This window comes from Branchiostoma belcheri, unplaced genomic scaffold, assembly GCF_001625305.1.
Source record: "Branchiostoma belcheri isolate BF01 breed outbred unplaced genomic scaffold, Haploidv18h27 scaffold69, whole genome shotgun sequence".
NCBI lineage: Eukaryota > Metazoa > Chordata > Leptocardii > Amphioxiformes > Branchiostomatidae > Branchiostoma > Branchiostoma belcheri.
This window is the reverse complement of record NW_017804342.1, coordinates 386,810-409,020: the sequence shown is the minus strand read 5'-3', so window position 1 is coordinate 409,020 and position 22,211 is coordinate 386,810. Positions and strand designations below refer to the sequence as shown.

General features: G+C 39.5%; 1 protein-coding gene across 7 annotated transcripts in view; it reads right to left on the bottom strand.

Annotated features, from left to right (window-relative positions):
- Nucleotides 1-452: 452 nt before the first annotated feature.
- The window catches only part of LOC109484217 (N-acetylated-alpha-linked acidic dipeptidase 2-like), a 38,213-nt gene continuing 16,454 nt past the window's right edge, over nucleotides 453-22,211 (bottom strand). For 5 of the 7 annotated variants that reach the window (XM_019787466.1, XM_019787467.1, XM_019787472.1 and 2 more), the window contains exons 3-20: nucleotides 12,348-12,558; nucleotides 11,841-11,981; nucleotides 11,219-11,345; nucleotides 10,827-10,949; nucleotides 10,176-10,359; nucleotides 9,472-9,562; nucleotides 9,256-9,345; nucleotides 8,802-8,887; nucleotides 8,282-8,401; nucleotides 7,884-7,966; nucleotides 7,576-7,639; nucleotides 6,809-6,876; nucleotides 6,371-6,462; nucleotides 5,417-5,516; nucleotides 4,622-4,874; nucleotides 4,273-4,354; nucleotides 3,736-3,828; nucleotides 453-3,282 (exon numbers count right to left, since the gene is read on the bottom strand). In XM_019787466.1, the coding sequence (XP_019643025.1) occupies nucleotides 3,105-3,282; nucleotides 3,736-3,828; nucleotides 4,273-4,354; nucleotides 4,622-4,874; nucleotides 5,417-5,516; nucleotides 6,371-6,462; nucleotides 6,809-6,876; nucleotides 7,576-7,639; nucleotides 7,884-7,966; nucleotides 8,282-8,401; nucleotides 8,802-8,887; nucleotides 9,256-9,345; nucleotides 9,472-9,562; nucleotides 10,176-10,359; nucleotides 10,827-10,949; nucleotides 11,219-11,345; nucleotides 11,841-11,981; nucleotides 12,348-12,558 (2,186 nt within the window). In that variant the 3' untranslated portion in view covers nucleotides 453-3,104. Of the gene's footprint in view, nucleotides 3,283-3,735; nucleotides 3,829-4,272; nucleotides 4,355-4,621; nucleotides 4,875-5,416; nucleotides 5,517-5,834; nucleotides 5,929-6,370; nucleotides 6,463-6,808; nucleotides 6,877-7,575; nucleotides 7,640-7,883; nucleotides 7,967-8,281; nucleotides 8,402-8,801; nucleotides 8,888-9,255; nucleotides 9,346-9,471; nucleotides 9,563-10,175; nucleotides 10,360-10,826; nucleotides 10,950-11,218; nucleotides 11,346-11,840; nucleotides 11,982-12,347; nucleotides 12,559-15,884; nucleotides 16,041-22,211 lie in introns of those variants that run through there. The other 2 variants (XM_019787469.1, XM_019787468.1) reach the window with 2 other exon arrangements.

Genomic DNA, 22,211 nt, shown 5'->3' with positions numbered 1-22,211 from the left:
TGTAATTGGTGGCCTTCCCATGCTAAACGCTTCCGATAGCTTTGTCGGGCCATTTTCCACTCTTTATTCTAGGACGACAAGTGTTAGGCCATTTGACATATTCTATCTTTTCTATCCTATATTTTCTTTTCATAGTTCACTGCCGTATCCGTCCGTTCAAGACCTCATTTGCCGTTCTAGGTTAATGGTGTCCTTTTCTGCCACTTTCTCAATCTGCGCTTCAGGAACGCTACCTTGCGGAAAGAAAAGGAACTGCAACATAAACCTTCAATAGCATTCGTCTGACAAATTATCTAAGATATAACTACCTCCCCTTTAAGAAACGCTTTGACATGACAGTTAAGTCAGTTTAAGCAAACTATATGCAGCATTTTAAGCATAGCCTTGTTGCCTTTTTAGGTTTTAGTGGTTGTATGTAACTAGTTTACCCCTAAAAAGTAGTACAAATTGAATTGTGAAAACAAACCTTTAATTTTTCTCACTATCACCAATCAACTGTACACATCGTCACTGTCACAAAATTTCGGAGCTCAATAAAAACAACAACCTCACGACAACTGATAAATTGTTACACCATGTTAGAAACCTCGTGTTATGCTGATTCATTTCCAGCCAAAATACAGATTGCATCGAGCCCACACAAATGTCAGCACTCGTCTCACAAAAAAATAGTTTTTTTCAGCCTTGAGTAGAGCAGAATTTTGCATGGTACATCTGTTCTACATCTGTGGCTAAAATATAAGCCTTTTCTCAAATAGACATTTGATAATAACGACTGCATACAACATTTTTCTTGTTATTTGGCACAAAACCAGTCAAATGTGTGGTAAAACCTGTGTGACTCACACAATCTACGAATGGTACCAGCACAGTAACATATGACCAGGCAAAATGGATGCACACATATCAAAAATATACAAATACAGATCCGTGGTCTACCTCATTGTACAAGACAATAAACCTGTATAGTTTCTGCTCTGCACTCTCTACCATGTTTTCCAAGTCTTAAGGGCTAGTTGTCAACTACAGGATAATAGCCATCATTGAATGGTTCATCAGTTTTTGTGCTCTACAAGAAATCCAACATGGAGGGTCCTTTGAAATATACATCACTGTCATTCTAACACAACAATAGTTACACTGTTAAAGGCATCCTATGCAATTTCAGAGTGGCAAAACAGGATTTTCAAAGTCAATTTACTTGTCGTAAATTAAGAGGATCAACACTATCTCATAGCATACTGACATCCGTGAGGGAAAATGTGATTTCACTGACGGAAAACAGTTGCTTGTTTAATTAAATTTTGTATCTTAGGCTGGTTTTAGCTGTTGATGAGCGGTACCCAACAAATAAAGTGACACATCACGTAGCAGCTTATTTTTGGGCTAAAATGCTTCAAGTATGACATGATGACTAAAAAGTGCTAAGAAATGGCAGTAAGTGTCAATATCAGACAGATTTCCTCATCCAGAATATTTTTTTTGTTTTCCCATCTTGAAATTGCATCGGATGCCTTTAGGACATTCATCTGAATAACACAACATATAGTGAAAGTCACAACTGACAGCTGCCTGGTAACACAATACTGCTAAACAGAAGAGGAAAAATATTTGAGAACAGACTGTCTGCAGATATGAACATCTTTCTCCTGTCATGTTCCCTTTCATTTACCACTAAAACTGAGAAGTCTGCTGCATTTTCTTCAGTCTTAATCTCATGCCATTCTGTTTGCACTCACACAAATGGCCACCTTCAAAATAGTTGTAAAAGTGCACTGTCTTAAGTACACACATATAATGGTAGTACAAATATAATGGTGAAGAAGATAACCGTGTGACAAGACACCCCACCTGTATGTACTCTTTATACACCTGCGCCTCACATTTGCTTTGTGCTCCTATTTTGTTTTTCCAATGTCAACCTTCTTTGTACACAATTGCATTTGCCATGTAGGCAATGGTTAAAGAAATCACATGTTGTTCAAACAACTTATCACTCCACAAGGGAGTATCAATACACCAACATCAAATATACTGGTACTTATGATAAACCTCTTCACAATGCAGACATCGTCTTTCAAATAAAGAAATTCTAAAGAATGCTTTTGTTATTAATCTCATTAGAGCAAAGAGTGTTGCTCCTTAAAATAATAAAACAGCTCAAAGTTGTGTGCTTGTCCTTATCAAACCAGTCCACGTTTCACACTTTGTCTTACAAAAAGTGCTGTAATCAATTTTAACTGTTATATCAAGTTCTGTAAATCAATTATTAACTCTTGTTATCTGTGTGTCAATCTTCACAACATAAGGATTTAGGGTCAGTATATTCTTCAGAGCAGAAGATGCAGAGGCCACCTTGAAAACTCTTTTAGAGCTTTGTTAAACACCTCAAACTTTTACTATCACAGTTGTTTATTGAAATCTGAACACCCTTATTTTTACAAAAGTATTTGGCGCAACAATAATCTTTTTTTCTAAATCTATAATCTCACCTTTGTTAAGAAAACAAGTAATTACTAGTAATCAAACTGGTTTGTATTCAGATAAAAGTTTGCATCATCACTATGACATCACTTAGTGATTAGTACAAAATAATTTTGACACATACCATTGGCCTATAGTCTCCTGGGATTGGTCAATAAAGGGTCATACTGTTACCCCTAACATCCCATTGGTTGGCACTTTGGCCAATCAGAGAAGCCAGCAGCCTTCTGCACATCAAACGAGAGTTGGCACATCTTTTTATTGATACAATTCTTCATTATTGGAAATGCAAAAACCCTTTGTTTCTTGACTGATAAGTTGTGACTATTCCATCCAAAAGCGAAGAAGTAACCAAAATATGTAGAGGAACAACTTTGGAATTTGAAGAAAAGGGACACAGGTAAGCAGGAGAAAAGAAACCAATGAAATGGAAGAAAAGGTAACACAAGAGATGTATATACAACCTGTATTATACAAGAAAGGGAGACAGAAATTCAGTCTGACCCTCCCCAAAGAAAATGGAATAACCATTACTCTGCATTACTCTGCATAATTCTTTCCACCACTTCTGTTGTTACATCTGATTGGACAATTTAAACCTTGTTCTCCCCTGTGATTGGTCACGGCCCTTTGATGGCTCCATCGTCCATGTTCTTGGCTGCTGATTCGATGGTGACTGTGATGATTGACAGCTGCTGATGGGCGGCAACCCAGTCTCCATCCTCGATGGCATCCACCACGCCAGGGAAGGTGGCACCTGTGTAAGAGTCGTGTTGGCTTGGGGCAAACACCAGATGTCTGGAGTGCAACACACAGATACGTTGATGAAGGTTAGACATCCAGGTAATGAGATAGATAAGGAAATTGGACAGATCGGACGGATTTTGAAAACCGTCAGACATTTCAAGTAGCATTCACTACTTTTTTGTCAGTGACTAACGGAATCTGTAGTTGAACTTGCTGCCATCAACTACAGTAGGGGCATCATCACTAGATAGCATTGACTGAATGTATAAGGTTACATGTGGAAAGGCTAGGTGTTACAGGTCGTTAGGTGTAATGTAGTCAGCTGCTGCTGTGCTGCACGCCTACAAAGCTGGTGTGTTACACAGAGGGGCAGTTATACCGGCTATATGGATACAGGTACAGAATGATTCAGATCCCAAAAGGCTATCATGTAGTGTAGGATGGGACTATATCCTTGCACAGTCTTCGGTCTACCCATCCCTAATCTCCTTACTAGGTCCTTACCTGTACTGGGGCCTGCCTGGGAGTCCCGATGGGTTCAGCATGTGTCTCTCCATCTGCATCAGTTTGTCGTTGTGGCTCCTGATCAACAGGGGGCTGCAGGCACAGGGGAGAGGATGCTACCATAACCTCGTAAAAGGACAAGGAATGACCAGACACCCATACAAGTATTGATTCTGAAAAGGTTGAAACTGGTAAGTATCGTATTGTCCCTTCTTGCTGTCATCCTAGTCTCCACCAGACTAACACCACAGGTTCAAAAACAGTCAAGTTTAGCCAAATGGGGAGAATAATTGGTCAGGGACTGTTGCCCCCCTCTTGGACTGACTGAATTCTACGATCTATACTATATAATGGCCTGGCTGGTAGAGGTTTTCCTTTGAATATGACTTCAAGTAGCAAAGCTATCAGCCCATGTTTGGGGCATTCAAAACTTTCTCTTTCTTTTGATGTAGGGCTATCTCACAAGTTAGCAATGGTTGGGTGAGACTGACCATGAATACATGTATACTATGGAAAGAATGTGTTTAATATACTGACTTGGATCTGTCTGCAGTAGCTATGACCTCCTGCATGGTTTTAGAAGCTTGAGAAAACTGGGACACAGCATACTTAAGATAACCTGCAATGGGAAAACATTACAGTAAGCTGTGTGCCTAATGATATAATCAAGTCTACAAAAACGCAAGACAAAAGTTGTCCAAACCTATAATTGAGAAACAGAGGAGTACTTCACTTGTCTAAAGGACTGAGAGCTTTTCTTACCCTACATATTTCACAAAAACTTCCCATTTATAATCATGCAAAAATTGATTCGGTTGATATCCAATCAGAAGTTTTTTTGAAGGGATTTTGCTTATAGGAAATAGAAAATGTGGATCAATCTTACCAAGGAATAAGTTGTCATTTAGCTTTTTCTGGCCGTAACGTTTTTCCAAGTCTGACACGTATGTGCTCAGAGCGTCTGCATACAGACTACAGTTCATGGGTAGTATGAAGGAGTCAGCTAGACGCAGGGCAGTCTCCCCCAGGACTCGCACTGTTCCCAGGTGCACCGAGAAGTCAGGGTCGATAAACCTCTTCATGTAGTCAAACGTCTCGTATTGCGTGTGGTAGACAGGGTAAAATGGTACCTTCAAGTTCTGAAATAAGAAGTGAAAACTTACTTACTATTTTTGCAAGAGGAGAACTAACATATATTGAAATGTTTACAAAGTGGCTTTTACCAGTTTAAATTCTTTTCTCACACTGTAATTACCATTAAGTGTTACCATGAAAAATCCTACAGGGAAGTTTCTTTGCAACAAAAATTCTGATAAATGTCAGAAAATCGTAAGTGGTAAAAACTGCCCATGACAGTTTTGCTCAACAACAAGTATTCTGAATGTTGCATATTTTGTAATGAGGATGCAATTTGTGTACCTCAGGCCTGCAACTTTCAATGCCTAATAATAACTTGAACATCAACTTCATCCTTGCTTAATAAAAACTTGAACATCAACTTGATGATAGACACAGTTACAACATCTAATATAGGGCTAAAGACACCACACCACCATGCTTACATGTACCATATCTCATCTGGACATTTAAACACCTTTTCCTTTACATCCCATCCCAGGATTTTATCACCAGTAGATTTTGCGAGAGATTGTCCAGATGCAACAAGTAACATGGGACTTACAGGGTCTTTTGTGTAGGACACATCAAGGGACGAAATTCCGGCCAACAAGAGAAAAGCATCCCAGTCGCTTCTCTTCACCCCATTATGTAAGGATAGCACTCTACGATACAGCAGCAACAACAATAACATAAGCAAAGGGATACAGAACATAGCAGTAACATTTATGGTAAGGTATCAAAGTCCATGTTTCAGACAGTAAAATAGAATGTTTGCTTAAACTGTGGTATGCTCCATGTCCTTTTCCAGACTTGCAGAAAGCTAGGGATTGTCACTTACATGTAACTGAGCTTAGCTGCTAGATGAAACATGGACTTTAACAACTTACTTCATTCCTTAAGGAGATGGGCAACAAAGTATGGCAGGTTCCAAAACCAAATTTTGTTGCCCGTTCTCTTCAAGCAGTAAGATTCTAACTTACTTGGTCGTATGTGTACTGTAGGTCTATGGAAGATATCCCAGCAAACAGCACAAAGGCTGCAAAGTCACTGCCTGTGCCGGCCAGTTTATCTAGTCTGAATGAGACAGCAGACAGTTAGGGCAGGGTCGTGTAAGGTCATGGGAGGGACCTGTTTTTCAACCCAAACAGCTGTTTAGTGCTGCATTATGTTCAAAGCCCGTCTTTCTAGTTCTTTTCCATCTACTATAGTATCAATGAAGTCTTGAGAGGAAATAATAAGCATGCTAAAACAATATTCTAGCTATTAAACTATTACTAAATGTAATGGCCCAACTGCCTAATTAAAGATGTGTAAAACGGACTGTAGTCTAGATCTAAAGATGGCTGTGATTTTTGATGAACCAAATTGTACTATTTTCATCCTCTTCCTGTTGTAAAGATTATAGTAGGACAAGTCATGCATTTCTATAATCTTCACAAATATATGCTCTAAAGATGATATAAAATGAAATGTTTAAAGTGTTATGTGACATTCAAGAATCCTACTTGAAACCTACTTGGGAGGTGAGTCTGATTTTCTTGGCTCTACCGGCAGACTTTTGGCCCACTGTTGGTACACACTCATCTCCTCATGGTGGGGGCACGGCACCTGGACACGACACCGCAACAAACACTTTTTATTCTATTCAACCGTGGAGATTCTTCACCAGTAATTATACAACAGAGGAAACACAGAAACCCGCGTACCTCACGGTTTTTGTTGGCTGTTTGGTTGACACTGCATCAGAATTTTGCCCACTGCAGATGACATCTTTTCCGACACAACATTTAAAAAATTATAGACGGGATGTCATCCTTAAATACACGTAATACTTTGCAACTTTAAACAAGATGTTCTGCCAAAGTGCTGTGCACAATACCAGTAGACTACAGGTTTTGTGCAAGCGCAGTATGGTTTGTTGACGTGACCCTGTAAACACATTTCCTGTCCTGACCTGTTTAGCTGCCTCTTGTATGACCTGGGACAGATGTGGGCTTGCACCTGCCCACAGGGTCTGGTTACCTGTAAAACATAACATAACAAATTATCAATTGAATGTATTTAAAAAATTATAATTAGACATGTATGACTGTATTCACCAGACTTACATTGAAAAACAAATTCTTCGGGAGGGGATAATTAAAGTGGCTCTCATACCATGTACCTTAAAAGAAAGGACACAGCAATTATAAAGGGCATGTAGTGGCTATTATAAACTATCAAAAAAACAGCCAGTTACTCTGCCAAATGTCAGGTAAGTAACATACAACTCTGTATTGCTGGAAGAAGTTGCCAATACAGTACATGTATAATGTATTCATCATCCCAGCATCATATACTACATGTAGTATTATTGTATGCACAGAGATACGTCAATGAAGGTTAGACATCGAGGTGATTTTATTTATTTTATTTATTTATTTATTTATTTAAATTGCAAACAATACAGTGCAATACAGTGGAAGCCCTGGCAGCTGAGCTGATGTCGGGCCCCACATTGTGAAATACATACATACATAACACAATAAAGTAACGAATCACATACCCTACAATCCATAATCTAGGCTAATGCATTGTATACAAAAAAGTAATAATAAATCAGTATGGTAGGTGATTTTAATGAGATGCGCAAGGAAATTGTTACTCAAGCAAAAGGGTAATATTTCAAATTTATCCAGTTGCTTGAGTAACAATTTCCTGTGTGTATGTGCAGAGATGTACCGTTGACAGCTGCATCAATGTTCAGGTAGGCTACTGCCTTCTCTGTCAGCTCATTGATGTTCTCCTACAAGAAAAGAGAAAAGCATTGGTAAATAAAAAGTCTAAAATGACCACAATGTCTTGAATCAATGAATGAATTTTTATTATGCAGCTGGTGTCTTAATCATATATTTTGTATCAGTCTGAATTTTGTTGATCTATCATTATAGAAAGCTAGACGTGATCTTGAAATTAAAAACAATCTGTTGTACATGTATATAACCTTCCAAAAGTTGTAGTTCTGTCGCGTCAATAAAGATTGTCCCTACCTCCACCCACTCCGTGGAGCCGATGGTGCCAAACTCTTCAGCTCCCCAGCTGGCCAGGATGATTGTCCTCCGGGGACGCCAGCCTGGCATAAATAAAAAGTGTCACTCAAATTATACATTTTGAACTACACGAAGAAGTCCTCTTTTATTTTAAGCATAGCCTCCTTGCTTTTGCAAAGGACCAAGGGTACAAGTGCTGTGCTCAGCAAAAGGGCTGTGTTCACCAGCAAAGGAGCTGTGCTAAGCAAACTTTGGATTGTGCTTAGCACACAAATGGGCTGCATTAAAGGAGTTTTCCCCTCGAATGTTTCAGCTCCCTTGGTCAGGACTGTGGTCAGCTCCAAATCAGGAGTACATTAATGGGGATGCATATGTAATGAGAGGAAATATCTGCTGACCTGATTGGACCATCTGTCCCAGGGCGCGAGCCAGCTCCAGAAAGCATGCCGTGCCAGAAGACGGGTCAATCGCTCCGTATGTCCAGGCATCGCGGTGGTTGCCAACAATCACATATCGATCTGGAACAAACAGCAAATGGCACCATGAATTATACATGATTCTGTAAAATGAACAAAGAGACTCTTTTTACACAACCAAGTTAGTGTTTTATTCATGTAACGTTTTGGTGACCGTTTGTCACCTTCCTGAGGGCAAATCTGTCACTGGTTCACATTGCACAGCACATGTAGGTGTCGCTGCTACAGATACATGTAAACCAGTCAGAATTGCCCTGAGGAAGGTAACAGAAATTCACTGAAACGTTGGCTGAACAAAAAACTTGATTGTGTAAAAAGAGTCTCTTTATTCAGTGATGTACTAACCTGTAGAAACTATGTACAGATGCTGTAAAGTAGAAGTTTTGAAAACCGACGTGTTTCATGAGTAGTAATGCCGTCTTTGCAGATGACCTAAGCCCACCTGGCTCTATTGCTCCTCTGATGGTACCAATGACGTTGTAGATGCTCTTTGTCACACGCTTGTTGTTCACCTCCAGTTTCATTTTCCTGAAAACACAGAAGTAGAAAAACGTCAAGACTTTTTTTTTCACTTTTGCAGAAGATATCTTTAGGCCTGAGAATTGACCTACCAAAAGGATATTGAATGTCAACTGAATGACATCTATGAGGACATATCATGGGGTACTTACATGAACGTACAATGATTCACTGTGACAGAGAGAACAGTCAGCTTTGTCATCTGAGCTGCAGTACCTTTCTTTGTCACATAGTGGTGCTTTTGATACACTCTACGCTTTGCCACAGGAACAATATATCCCAACACATTATAATTTTAACAATCATGATTGTCTTTTTCATTTGCATCAGCAAAGGTTTTTGTTTGTTTCGGTGTAGTCTACATCACTCATCCTTACCTGTCATTGTTTTCTGTCTGGTCCAGTTTGTACTGTACATTTGTGATGCCCCCAATCCAGTCTGTTGGTGCATCCTGTCCATCCAACATGCTGGAACAAGAAGAAGCTATTAGTGTTTGGAGCAACTTTTTTCATACATAAAGGTAAACTGTGAGCCCACAATAAACTGGTGCATTTTCAATATAGGTTAATGGTTGTGTTTTATGTGGAACTTACTTGAGGAATTGTTCAGCATCCTTATAGCTGATTGGTTGAGATGGTATTTTTGGCAGGTTGGCATCTGACTCATTTAACCTGGTGACATTATCTGCATTATAAGACAATACATAAGAGAGACTGGTAACAGGATCCAGAAAATGACATGTACAGGTACATGTAACTAAACTACATGGCCAAATTTTCAAAAGTACTCCTTCTGAGACTTGAGAAATGTACATTATGAAGGGTATCTCTTGGACAACAATGCCCTACTCTTTTTGTTTGATGTGGTGGGATATTTTAAATGCTTGAGGTGTGGCTCTCCTCAAACATGGGACCTCCACATGACGTCTTCCTATCCAAGAGGACATCCCTAACCAATGGTAGGTACTCCTTTTCACCTGAGTCAAGTGAGGAAATAGGTATAAAGGCACAATGTGGGGGCCTGCTAGGGATTTGAACCCAAAACTTTAGTCAACAAGTGGTTGTGCACATTTTGTTTTGTAGAAAGAGCATGATTGTACTATAAATAATAAGTAGTATATAGTATTGTTGTAATATATAGAGAGAGAGACAGTTGGAAGTTTGCAATAGAATGTAGAGTTTCAGTGTTCAATAGTCCTTACATCCTCTAGACCACATTTGGTCACATGTGCATTTAGCCCATTTGGGCAGGAATATGCAATAAAGATTGACATTCATTCATTCTGCTGTTAGCCCACCTATAGCAGGGTACATGGGGGTCAGTGGGTCTCCCATGCCGGCCCGGATGTCTCCTGTCTGCACGCCGTCCCGAGGTAACCACCAGGATACGTTGTAGGTGTCGTTACTGCCATGGATGGCGTAGTCTGCCGGGTCGGAGTACAGAACCACACCGATGGCGCCGGCGGCCGCAGCATGCTCCACCTGTACGGCACAAACAAGAAATCTGAGGATTTTCATCTTACACAACCGGTAATGTTTCTCACTTGCCTGTAAGACATCTTCCACAAGGGAGACAAGATTGTCAGACAGCATCCTTTATCATTCATCAGTGAATGAAAATGATGAAAGATAAAGGACAACATATAATGGAATGTAAATGTTATGCAAACATGCACATGCAAACTCACATGCGCACAGTCATACACAGTCACACACGCAACACATATACAGTCACACACGCAACACATACACACACACACACACACACACATACACAAACACACACACACACACACACCACCACCACCACACACACACATACACACACACACACACACACACACACACACACAAACACACACACACACACACACACACACACACCCACACACACACACACATACACACACATCACAATCAGACAGATAATCATTATAGCAATAACTTACCTTATCCCCTCGATAGATCTTCCCATATCTCATGATGACAATGCGCCCTGTGCAGTTGATGCCTTTATCGACAAGCTTCTTGAAGTCCTCCATTCTCCCATAGTTTGCATATACTACTTTACCCTGTCAAAAGGTTGGTAGACAAAGCACATAATGTTATATATCAATTCGAAATGGTTTGGGGAAAACACACCCCATTCCATGTAGTGACTTTATATAATGAATGTCTACCTGAGTGTTGCAAGAAGAATTTGTCTGGTGCAGGTAACTTTCAATGTTACCACCAAATGTGCAGGTTATGATGCACAAAGAAGGATTTCGAGACAAGGTTGACTGCTGTCATTTGTACCATGAGAGATGAAAGAACATGACAAAACCACTTAGTATTTTACCTCCACTGTTCCATTAGGGCTGTAAGCATTGTAGGGCTGGAACAGCGAGAGATCGCTGTACTGTTGTCCTGTGGTGTGAAACAAGGTGTTGTCCCCCTCCACAAAGGACACAGTGTTAGGTTTGGTCCTGTAGGTGGGGGGAAAATAACAACTTTAGTTCACAGAGTATGGGTGATTTACACATCCAGTAGTATCTCATGATCACCTGCTTACATTTCAATGTCTATCAGACACCTTCCTCAGAGCTTCTGACTGGAGTACTGCTTCTCATTGCAACATGGGGCACTTTTGGGATTGTTATCTTGCCACAAGAGCGCTACCTACGTCAGCTACATACATGTACAGTGTATAGTGGCGAGAAGCAGTAGTAGTAGTAAGCTCTCAGGAGGGTATCTGACATGTCTGACATCGATATAATACATTTAAGCACTACCAGTAACTCTTAGCCTAAAGTACATTGTAGTTTATACATGTATGCCTTGCTTTGCAGTAAACGTGCAGAAAAGATAAAACTTAGCTGCTTCCTATATATATAGCATATACAATATATTATAATGTACTCTATATTATTTACAACAATGCTTCTCAACACTGCTGTAAGACAAACAAAAACCATGCGCACCTGTCCGGGTATGATAGCAGAACTTTGTAACGTTTCAGCTGGGTGGCATCGAAGCCGAAGTCTTGCAGTTTTTGTCGGATCTGTTGCGCCAGTCTGTAACTCTCGTCTGAACCACCAACATGTGACTGATTTGTTAACCATCTGCAGAAAAGACAACGGAACATATAATAAAACCCAACTATCTACAGTATAGCTTTTCTTTTTGTTGATGTATTGCTACAAAAACTTGGTGAACGTTTATATGGTAGGTCTATTTGTTTAATACATGACAAATATCCTCTTTGTCATGATTAGCTCTCCTAGAAACTTTTCCTACAAAATAGTATAAAGTTATGTAACAGCCTCAATAAAATACTGCTGAATTCCTTGCCTTTCTACCTATTGGCTATGTCCTCTTGGTGATTCATGCTTTTCTCATGCATTTAAACTCAGAGCACTCTTAAGCATATTGAAGTTATGTAATAGTTACATTCCACAAGAGACTGATGAATTCCCTTCCTTTTTTACCTGAGGTTATTTTCGATGTTTTCTGCCTGCATTGTCTGCATGAGCTGCTGACTGATGTCCTGTCTGTAGTCCTGCTGGAGACCGACGACTGCCTTAGCCGGGACGCCATGGGTGCTGCGCCGTATCACGTACCCGAGGATCAGTCCGAACACGAACAGCGTACCCAGCACCAGGATCCTCAGAACGAGACCTTTTCTCCCTGAAAACCAACCTGTAAGACAAGTCGGTGAAGGTTAGACATCCAGGCAAGAAATGCCAAAAACCAGTTAGAATACTCAAGTCACTGGATATGATTTTGGAAATGGTCCGACATTTCAGGCAGCATCCACTCTAGTTTTTGATGAATACAGATGCTGACTACAATTGACGAAAGGTAGTGGACGCTACCTGACAAGTCTACCTGAAAGTTTATCCAGTTTCTTGAGTATCTGGCAAGTTTGACAACCTACAAGACATTTCATTAAAAGATAAACTAATTTTGTTTCATTAACCTATATGTAAGATCACTCACCTGAAGAGCCTGGTAGCATGCAGCACTTTAATTATTGGGACATGGTACATGTTTGATAGTCCATTTTTAAAACTACTTTAAAAGCTTACTATGTCATAAAGCTGGTATGTTAACATCAGAGGGTGGTTATATTGACTCGTTACTAAAGGTAATGGATGATATTGATGAATTGAGGATTTGAATTTTTTCTTGAAGATGGATCCCATGTCAAGGACTACCATAACAAATCAATCAACCTGACAACATTTTATCCTTCCTTCAGGACAGTCATGATTTTAAAAGCTTAATATGTCCCTTGATACATGACATTGTATACTCTTAAGGAAGTAATTCTTGATTTATTATCTATTTCTTCCAACAGAGGTATTCTGAGGTAACTCCTGTAACGTTATGTCAGATATCATGTCAAATATACTACAAACTACGATGTAAGTTTTTGTGCTATGGAGTCTTTTTCTGAATTCCAGATAGATTTAATCTATTTTCTCAGAGATGTGCATGACTGTGATGTGATATAAGTTGATAAGAGAACCCTAAGAATATATAATATCTTCAGAATACCAACTGTGCAGATGCTGACGGAATACAGAATACAATGTATTTCACTGGGGACTTCAGCAGAATTTTTGCTCCTTAAGAATTATTTCAAGAAGTATCTTCATTTGTGACAACTACATCTGCACTCATTTAAAAATCATGACATATATACTACAAACTAAGATGTAAGTTTTTGTGCCATGGAGTCTTTTTCTGAATTCCAGATGGATTTTATCTAGATTCTCAGAGATGTGCAAGAAAACATGAAATAGAAGCTTTGATTACTCATATAAGTCAGATACATGTATATTGAGCCAAATATATTTTGTAAACCTACATGTAATATTACAGCATAGCCAAAGTGCTTAGAATGGATTCTTTCTATTTCCAATAAGCATTAAGAACATGTCTTGACATAAGACATGGTAAATGCCATCTGAAGGACTTGATAGGAGATTAAAGACTGCATGTTCTTAATGTGATATAAGTTGATAAGAGAACTCTTATCTTCAGAATACCAACTGTGCGGATGCTGACTGAATACAGAATACATGTATTTCACTTCAGAATTTTTGCTACTCTAACTCTAAGCATTATTTCAAGAAGCTTCTATATTAATTTTGTGAAAACTAAATCTGTACTCATTTAAAAATTTTCTCATGAAATAGTAGTCCATGGCAGCTACTAGAACAACTACGCAAAATGTATGTCACTTTGGAAAGCTTGACATTTTTTTAAAGTTATACAGATGTGTTATAAGTATGGTAAACTGATTTTCTGCCCCATGCACTAAGATTAATGTGTTCTTACCATGGTACTGAATTGCTATCCCACACATAGATGTGGTACTGAATTGCAGATGTGTTATCACTATAATAGTACTGACTATCTATCTCACACACAGAGATGTGTTATGACCATGGTACTGAATTTCTGTCCAACACAGATATGTTACCAGTGTTAGTAGTGAATTATGTGACTCTACTGTTGTTTGAACTCAGTCTGAAATTCAAATGACATAATTCACATGAGTAAAAAAATTCCAAAAGCTGACACAGGGTGAATACATCAATAGACCTTGTGACTGGGCGTAATAGCCAAGCCCTTGTCAACCTTGCTTGTTGATGTATTATACAGCTCTACCTCTTTTTGAAAGGATCCCTTTGCCCTGATCTGTGAACTCAGAACAGGTGTGCAATCTAACAGCAGCTTGATTTTGGCTGTGCCAGACCTTAGGCCTAGGGAAAAAATGTTGTGTTTCCTGTTTCAGTCCTGCAAAAAAATTGGGTTGGACTGGTAGGTAGGGATTATCTTTATTCTTGTTTCCTTTTTTTATAGACTTTGGCGATCTGTAGTGAACCAACTTATGCCAAAGAGCTCCTTGCTTATACAATACAGTTTAACAAAGTAAAAATTTCAATGTCGATGTTAGAAAAGCAATTGTACAACATTTCATCACTCAGGTGTCAGATCATGGAGCTAGCAAAGGTTGATCAGCTGAAAAATCTTATGTCCCTTGCAGGGGTCCGCAAACAAAAAATGCTAGGGTTGCCAGTTTTTCTTGGGTCGGTCGGGAACCAGGAAGCACAACTTTTTTTTCCTGGGCCTTAGCTGTGACATATTACTGCCACTGTGACTGGGTATCAAAGGTCTGGGTATCAAAGTAGCAGAAAATCCCTATGAATAAGTCAGCTGCCCTTCGGTGGCTTCAGGTCCACAAGTCCCCTAAACCTTCCAAATGGAAAACAGAACCCTCTCTCTAATGGCTGCCCGAGCTTTTTATCTCCGGGTTCAGAGATTCTCCTTTCTGAGTGAAATACTATTTCTCATCATCAGAACTGAAGAATTGCTGCCTTCCACTTTGCATGAATTGATGAAGGACTGTTAGTGTTAGAACCTGTGACCAGAGAACAGGGATAAAAATGTTCATACAGTAAGACTGATGAAAGAAACAAGTCGTCCTTCATCATTTAATGTCAGTTGGAGGGAAGACATGTTGTTGACCTTGGGTGGCCTTGATCTTGTATTCCAGGCTTTGCTACATATTAAAATAATTTTTCTTGCAAAGCTCCCTTCTTATACCAGGGGTTAAACATCCCTTTGTAAGTACAGTGGCACCAGACTTCTGAAACCCCGTATTGAGCCGGCATATAAATCGTGCAGTGTCAAAAGTTTGAATGTGTAGAAGTCTTGAAAGGCAATTGCAAAGGCAGGGCAGAAAGATTTGTGTTACAATCTACATTCATAACAACCTCTGCCATTTTACTAAGCACGTCGGCAGAACACACTGCACCAGGGTGAAACCCATAATCTTGGGCTAAAACTAGTTTAGCTAGAGTACTTTGGAACATTGGACTTTATTTGAATGTTAGCAAATACAAAACCTCACGGCCCTTATTTTTTACCACAACTGAATTTATCATTAATTGCTGCTGCCTCGGGCAACACCAAATGTCAATCCAAAAATCTAGCCACATCCATCTTCTCACCTTGTGATCCGGGCTCCTTTGGTGCAATTTGTATGTCTATGTTGTCCACATCCCCGGCCCAACGACTATACCCACTCCTCTCACTCATTGAGATGGTAGTGCTTCCAGGCATGTTGTTAGCTTGCTGCTGCTGAAATATATTAAAAAGGAAAACAGAAAATATTAAAGATAAAGAACTCACTTCCCTGCTTCAATTTCAGATCTTGCGTTGACGCACCATCCTCCTCCGTTAAAAGTCTCATGTCGCTGGTGGAAGACATGGCGATTGGGCCGTCTGTACGTGTAAGGGTTCAGTACTGTAATTCCTGATTTTTTCACAGTACTTTTATCTTCACTGTTTTCACTGTCACTTCTGTACAGTTAACAAATAATTCCTGGACTTTTTTTTTCCTGCACCAGCTGATGCCACTGTGAATATATCATAGTTCCATGAATTCGAACATGTCCACTTTTCTCATCAGACCAAGATATTTTGATATCGTGAACATAAAGAAGTGAATTACAGTATCAAGTCCATGGACGTGGTGGCATGTGCTGAACAAATAAGAGAGATCTCCTATTTGGACAGGCCCGCCCCTGCAATGTTTTACTGGTCTGTGAAGCTAGAATTGATTTTAGCCCTGTGAGAAAGGTTGTGATCTCACCCAAAGAAAACAAATCATGGCAGGAAATCAGATTCTACTGAGAGATGTGTGGGGACGTTGAATATGAGATTGAAGATGGACTGAATTTCATGTAGTGTTAGGCCCTATCAGGACATTTTACATTGTACATTTTTGGTTGATCCATGCATTTCACATACAAAGGGAAACTGGCTTTAAAGAGTACTCATCAAACTCATCATGAATTTTCTTTATTCCTTAATAATTGTACATCAAAATGCAAAGCCCAATTCTGATTAGCATTTAAATACAGTTGCTGGTTCAACTTCTTTTTTTGGGGGGCCATTGTGTGGAAAACTTTTGAACACCTGGTAAGAAAAAAAATGGAATCAGCAATTGGTTGGAAATTGATGATCCATCATTCCAGGCTGGAGGCATGACTTATGATGACAAATGGTCCTCTACATGTATCTTTATTGTTACGAACCCTTAGGATACAATTGGCTGCACTATCCATAATATATCAAACAGAAAATTTCCTGGGTAAGTAACATTTTAAATCATTTTCCCTTGTCAGATGTGGCAAAGTTGAGAAATATATCTACTAAGTGCAGAAATAGGCAAGAAAACTTTGTAACGATTCACAAGGTGACTTTGAGTGCAAGACAGATGCTTGTTATTAGGATTCAGCACCAACTCTCAAAGGAGCTTATTAGGCTGGGAAAGTTCTGAAGAAGTTGGAAACTGTCACCTGGAGTTGCGTCCCTTTGGTACTTGTGTATACACTTGTCTTACCTGTAGAGGATTACTGAGTTTATACACAATTCTCACAGCGGTTCTGCTTGAGCCAAAAGACCCTCCCGTGATGCTAATGTATCATTTATATGTAGATGTTACCAGCGCAAGTTGACAGAATGGGGATAGAGTTCATAAAGAAGCTAGTGTGTGGAGGTCAGCAATGGTCATGTTACCATGGTAACCAAGGATCCTGCCAAGATTTCAGGTGCAACATTACCATGAGATTTAGCCCTTGCTTCCTCTACTTAATTCTACACAAAAACTTTTCAAAAGCTAATAATTTTGACGTGCAGAAAGCTTTTGAGACCAACAATAATCTGGGCAAAGTGCAAGATAAAATGATGCAATCCCTTACATAAAAAAATAACTTTCATTCTTAGCGTTTGACACTTCAGTAATTACAAGTCTTACCGTCATCCTATTTTGCTGATATGCTGATACTGCTTGAAAGAAAGCTGTGAATGCTTATTATTAATAAGCTTATTACACTGCAAATCCATCAATCCTCAGTGGCCAGTGTCAAAATCAATGCTGCATTAGCTTCATAATAATTTCCATTAGGATTATTCCGCGTCTAATATCTACTATTACCAGAGGCTACGTAATATTGGAATGCATGCACAATGTGAAAATGAATGTATCTCATTTCTAGAAGAGGCAATGCCCTACATTCTATAAGCAGTTCTCTTAGAAGCCCTTTAAAGTGTGACATAACACCAAAAGCAGTAAGCAGTTGCCGGTGGACATATGTACCAACACAGTTATGTGGTTACAGACCTAGACCTCTGCACAAGGAATGATGTGTATGTTGCAAGCATAGTTTAGCTGTTAGCTCATTGTGACTTCCATAACTGGAGCTGCAGCCAAATGTGAACAGGTTTTACTGTTGCAGTGTTCTTTATAAGCCAGTGTCAGTCTTTCAGTCATTTGAGGGAAATTTGCTCATGACAGACGAAAATTTTGCCCAATCTGTCATTTTTGATGAAGAAAAATATGTGCATAAAGAGATGTCATCAAACTCAAGCTTAGTGCATGCAAAATTTTCCCTTCAAAATGCAGGAAAAACTGTTTCTGTGGGTCAAGATTTCAAACTTTTCCTGGGGTAGCATGCCCCAACCCCCCTGGATTGTCCTGCCTATGGACTGTCTTAAAGTTTACATAAAACAAAATTGAGATGATGTAAACAAAATCCGCCTGGCTAGAGCACTGTTTTTAACTGTACCATTACATATTTGTCACCAGGGAAATCGCCATGCATGAAGGACACCTTCAGAATTCCGGAGCTGTCACTACAGATGAAAAGTAGGGAAGGATTGAGGAGACAGACGCCTGGCTGGGTCAGCCTGTGGGCCTCGAAGGGCAACATTGAAATGCTGATGCCTTTTAAATTGGACGGGAGAATTAGGCATGTGTAGTCACAGTGCCTGCTTTTCAAAGGGAATAAGAGGCATCCTTTCGACGTTGTGGGTATGAAATCCCAATCAAATGAGCATGGAAATGGGATTTGAATAATAACATACAAGGTAAAAGGGAAGAATGGCATGGAATAAGGAAAGGGAATCCACTCCACGACTGCAGGTTCTTATCTTAATGTTGCAAAAATGGCTCCCTACATCTGAAAAAAAACTGGATATCAAGATGACATTAGGCCATACCAATTTAATCAGTTGGTTTGAAGACTTTCAAACTAATGTCAAGCACAGGTAATTTTTAATGTTATCTGCACCAGTGCAGGTACATGTACATGTACAACCTACATGTCCCTTGGCAAACCACCATACTGAAAATTTACTGTTAAGTACTGATCACCTACTAACAGTAAAATTTCAGTAAATTTTCAGACTTTTTCTACTTAACTGAAGCATTACTGGGAAGCCCTCCTGTAGGTGTATGACTTTTGTTTCCATAACATGAACACAGGTAGTGATGAGATCTAAGGACTACAGAGACTGATGAAATCATCAATCCTGACAACACTGGAGGGCATCAAACTGTCACCACATCTGCAGTCACACCCGTGAGTGATGTTGTAATAATCTTACAGGAATTATTCTGGCCATTTCAGGCCCATTAACCCTCCTCAGTTTCATTCTGCCAGGATCTCTTGATAGCCCGAAGGGTGATCAATAAATAACAAACGGGAAAGTTTGATTGGAAAACTTGAAATACTGCTGATGAGATGATATTTCAATTCATTTGAACTAAATCTCACCGATGTTAGAATTTCTGTAGAGAGTTGTTTTCCACATTTTGTACTCTGTATATAGAGGTTATTATAATTAATTCGGAACTGTACTACAAACAATGTATCTTGTTGTTATGCACAGATAAGTCATGCATAGTCTTTTGAGACTGAATGACAGAGAGACATAATGGTACATTCAAAGTGACTGTCATCTTGAAATATCAAAGATTAAATAAATATTGAGAATCACTAACACAAACCTCCAGATCCATAGATGTTTTCAAGTTGCATGTTGTCCAGTCTAATTTGGAACTTGAAGTGGATGTTGGCAGAATTTCACCCATAGTGTACATGTACCTTTTTAGGCACTGCCTTTTGTGTCTTACACATGCGGCTAACTTTACGGATATCTGGTCTGACTTGATCTGAAGTCTTGAGTTTTTCCCACATCTGTGAATACAGTCACCTCTGACAACTACAGGGACTAAGTAAACTTTCAACATGTCCTACAGGCTATAGATTGACAAGGGGCAGCCTGTGGCTCTTTGAATAAACAAACTTTCACATCTTGTTGAGTTTGTTCAACCATGATATAAACCAGCTTCACATAGGTGTACATAAGGCCACACCAATTTAATTAATTGGTTCTCGGATAAATTTTCAATCTAACATCTGAATTTCAAACCCTGAACTCTGAAATATCATTGAATGCCTTTCCAGAAACATTTTTGTAAGTGAATTATTTGTCCACAAGTAAACAGTTGGACAGGTCCTTGAGACATTATTTGTAGCATCATTTTAGGTGAAATCTAAAAAGAAAAATAAACAAATTAAACAAGTATGATGTTTTTAAAAAAACACAGGCGACGATTTTGTGTTTAATCTGTTCCGTTCTTGATACAATTGTTCTTTTCATATACGTACACATATAATTTAGGCCACAGCTAGTAAATTTTATAGATGATATCCTCCGCAGACTCCAAATCTAATGCGGGCGGGCGAAAAAAAAAAAAACAAGGCCGGCCAAAAAAAAAAAAGGTTCCTACAATGTGAAATGTACAAATGGTTTTGATTCAGTAGGAACATCACATATACACAGTCAGCATCACATATCACTGCATCAAAGCATGGAGGTAGAAAAAAAGGCCATTTTCTACCTCCATGATCAAAGTAAGAAACATACAATAAATCAGAGCCTTTTCTTCTCTCCTCTCTTCCTAGTTATCTGCCATCCACCTTCCGGCATGGCAACAGACATCTTTGCCCATTTTCGGCATGTTGACCACTGTCAGAAGGCAGCAAAAGTTCTTGTTTTTTTTCCAAAATCAGACGAAAATTAATGTGCTCGTGGATGTCATCCATAAAATTTACTTGCTGTGGCCTTAGAAAGAATCCAGAATTTCTGCTACAGTACGAGGAAAGCCACCAGGGGTCCAAAATCAGTTACATTTTTGTAGGCCCAGGCAAATTTATGTTGTGCGCTTAAAAATTAGAATCGCTAGATAGGATTCACTCCTTTTTATATGTCTTGGGGCTACATGTACATGCATGTACCTGTAATAGGGTGCTCTAGCCTGTAGTATATTGATAAGAATAAGTATCTTAGGTTATATACGTTTCTTGTACCGTAGGCTGGAAAAACACTTTCTTGTTCTTGTACTGAATCACTTTCCCCTGTTCTGAGAAATGTAAGAGATCTTTGAGAGACATCTAGTTAATGACCCAGGAAGAACTAATGGGTTCCTGACGGTAGGGGACCAGGGTCTCAGTGGCTGGACATTGCCTTATTTGGTAATGGTCAGGGCTTTTCCACTAATGCCTAATGAAGTGATTTAGAATGGCTGATACAGGAAGTATGATGCCCTTGTTCCAAGAAATCTGTGTGTAGGTGGATAGAGGATATAAAACCCATGTACTCGAGTAGTCAAAAGAGAGAGTTAGAATCGGAGAGGAGAGAATACACGTCACTATGTAGCTCTGGCTCCTGTGTCATTGTTCCGGGTACGTACATCTAGAGTAGAGAGTAGAGTGGTCGGCCGGGTAGGACTTTCTACAACATCGGCAGCTATCTTACGAACTTGTAAGGGTCATCCATTGGAACCGAGGTCACTCAAGCTACCAGGTATTTGGCGTTGACCTTGACCGCACCCTTACATACCGAAGACACGTATAGGAGAAATCAGCCGTTCTTCCCTGGCGATATAATGACATACATGTACTTACTTACTTTACTATAATATATGGTGAAGTTCCCGCTTGAACACTTTCCACTTCACTCTATCAGAAACTTAACTTTTGATTCTTTGACCTATCCTGGGTTCCCAAAATACAGATAATTTCTTCTCTCTGTGTGATAAACCCACTCCTCGCGGGCCAGATCCCTGTTCAAGGGGTCGTTGACCTTTGCTTGAACCTGTGCTCTCCATCCATGGTGTGCGGGATGACAGGTGACAATAATTAATCACGCTGGACACTGGATAGCCCGGTGTACATTACTCTGAGGTAATGGATACCCGCAGTTTAGGTTACTGTTATTCTAAGATAGGCCAATAGGATGGGATCTAGGAAACATGATACTGACTAGGGGGCGGAGTTTCCAGACTCTTTCTTGCAAACTCCAGTCCCAAACCTCAGTCCGGCTGTAGCTGTGTGATGGAACAGACGTGTTCTCTGATGCGATGATCTAATAGTCTTGAAAAGAGGACCATTCCCGTGGCTTCTGAGGAAACCTTCCCCAGTAAA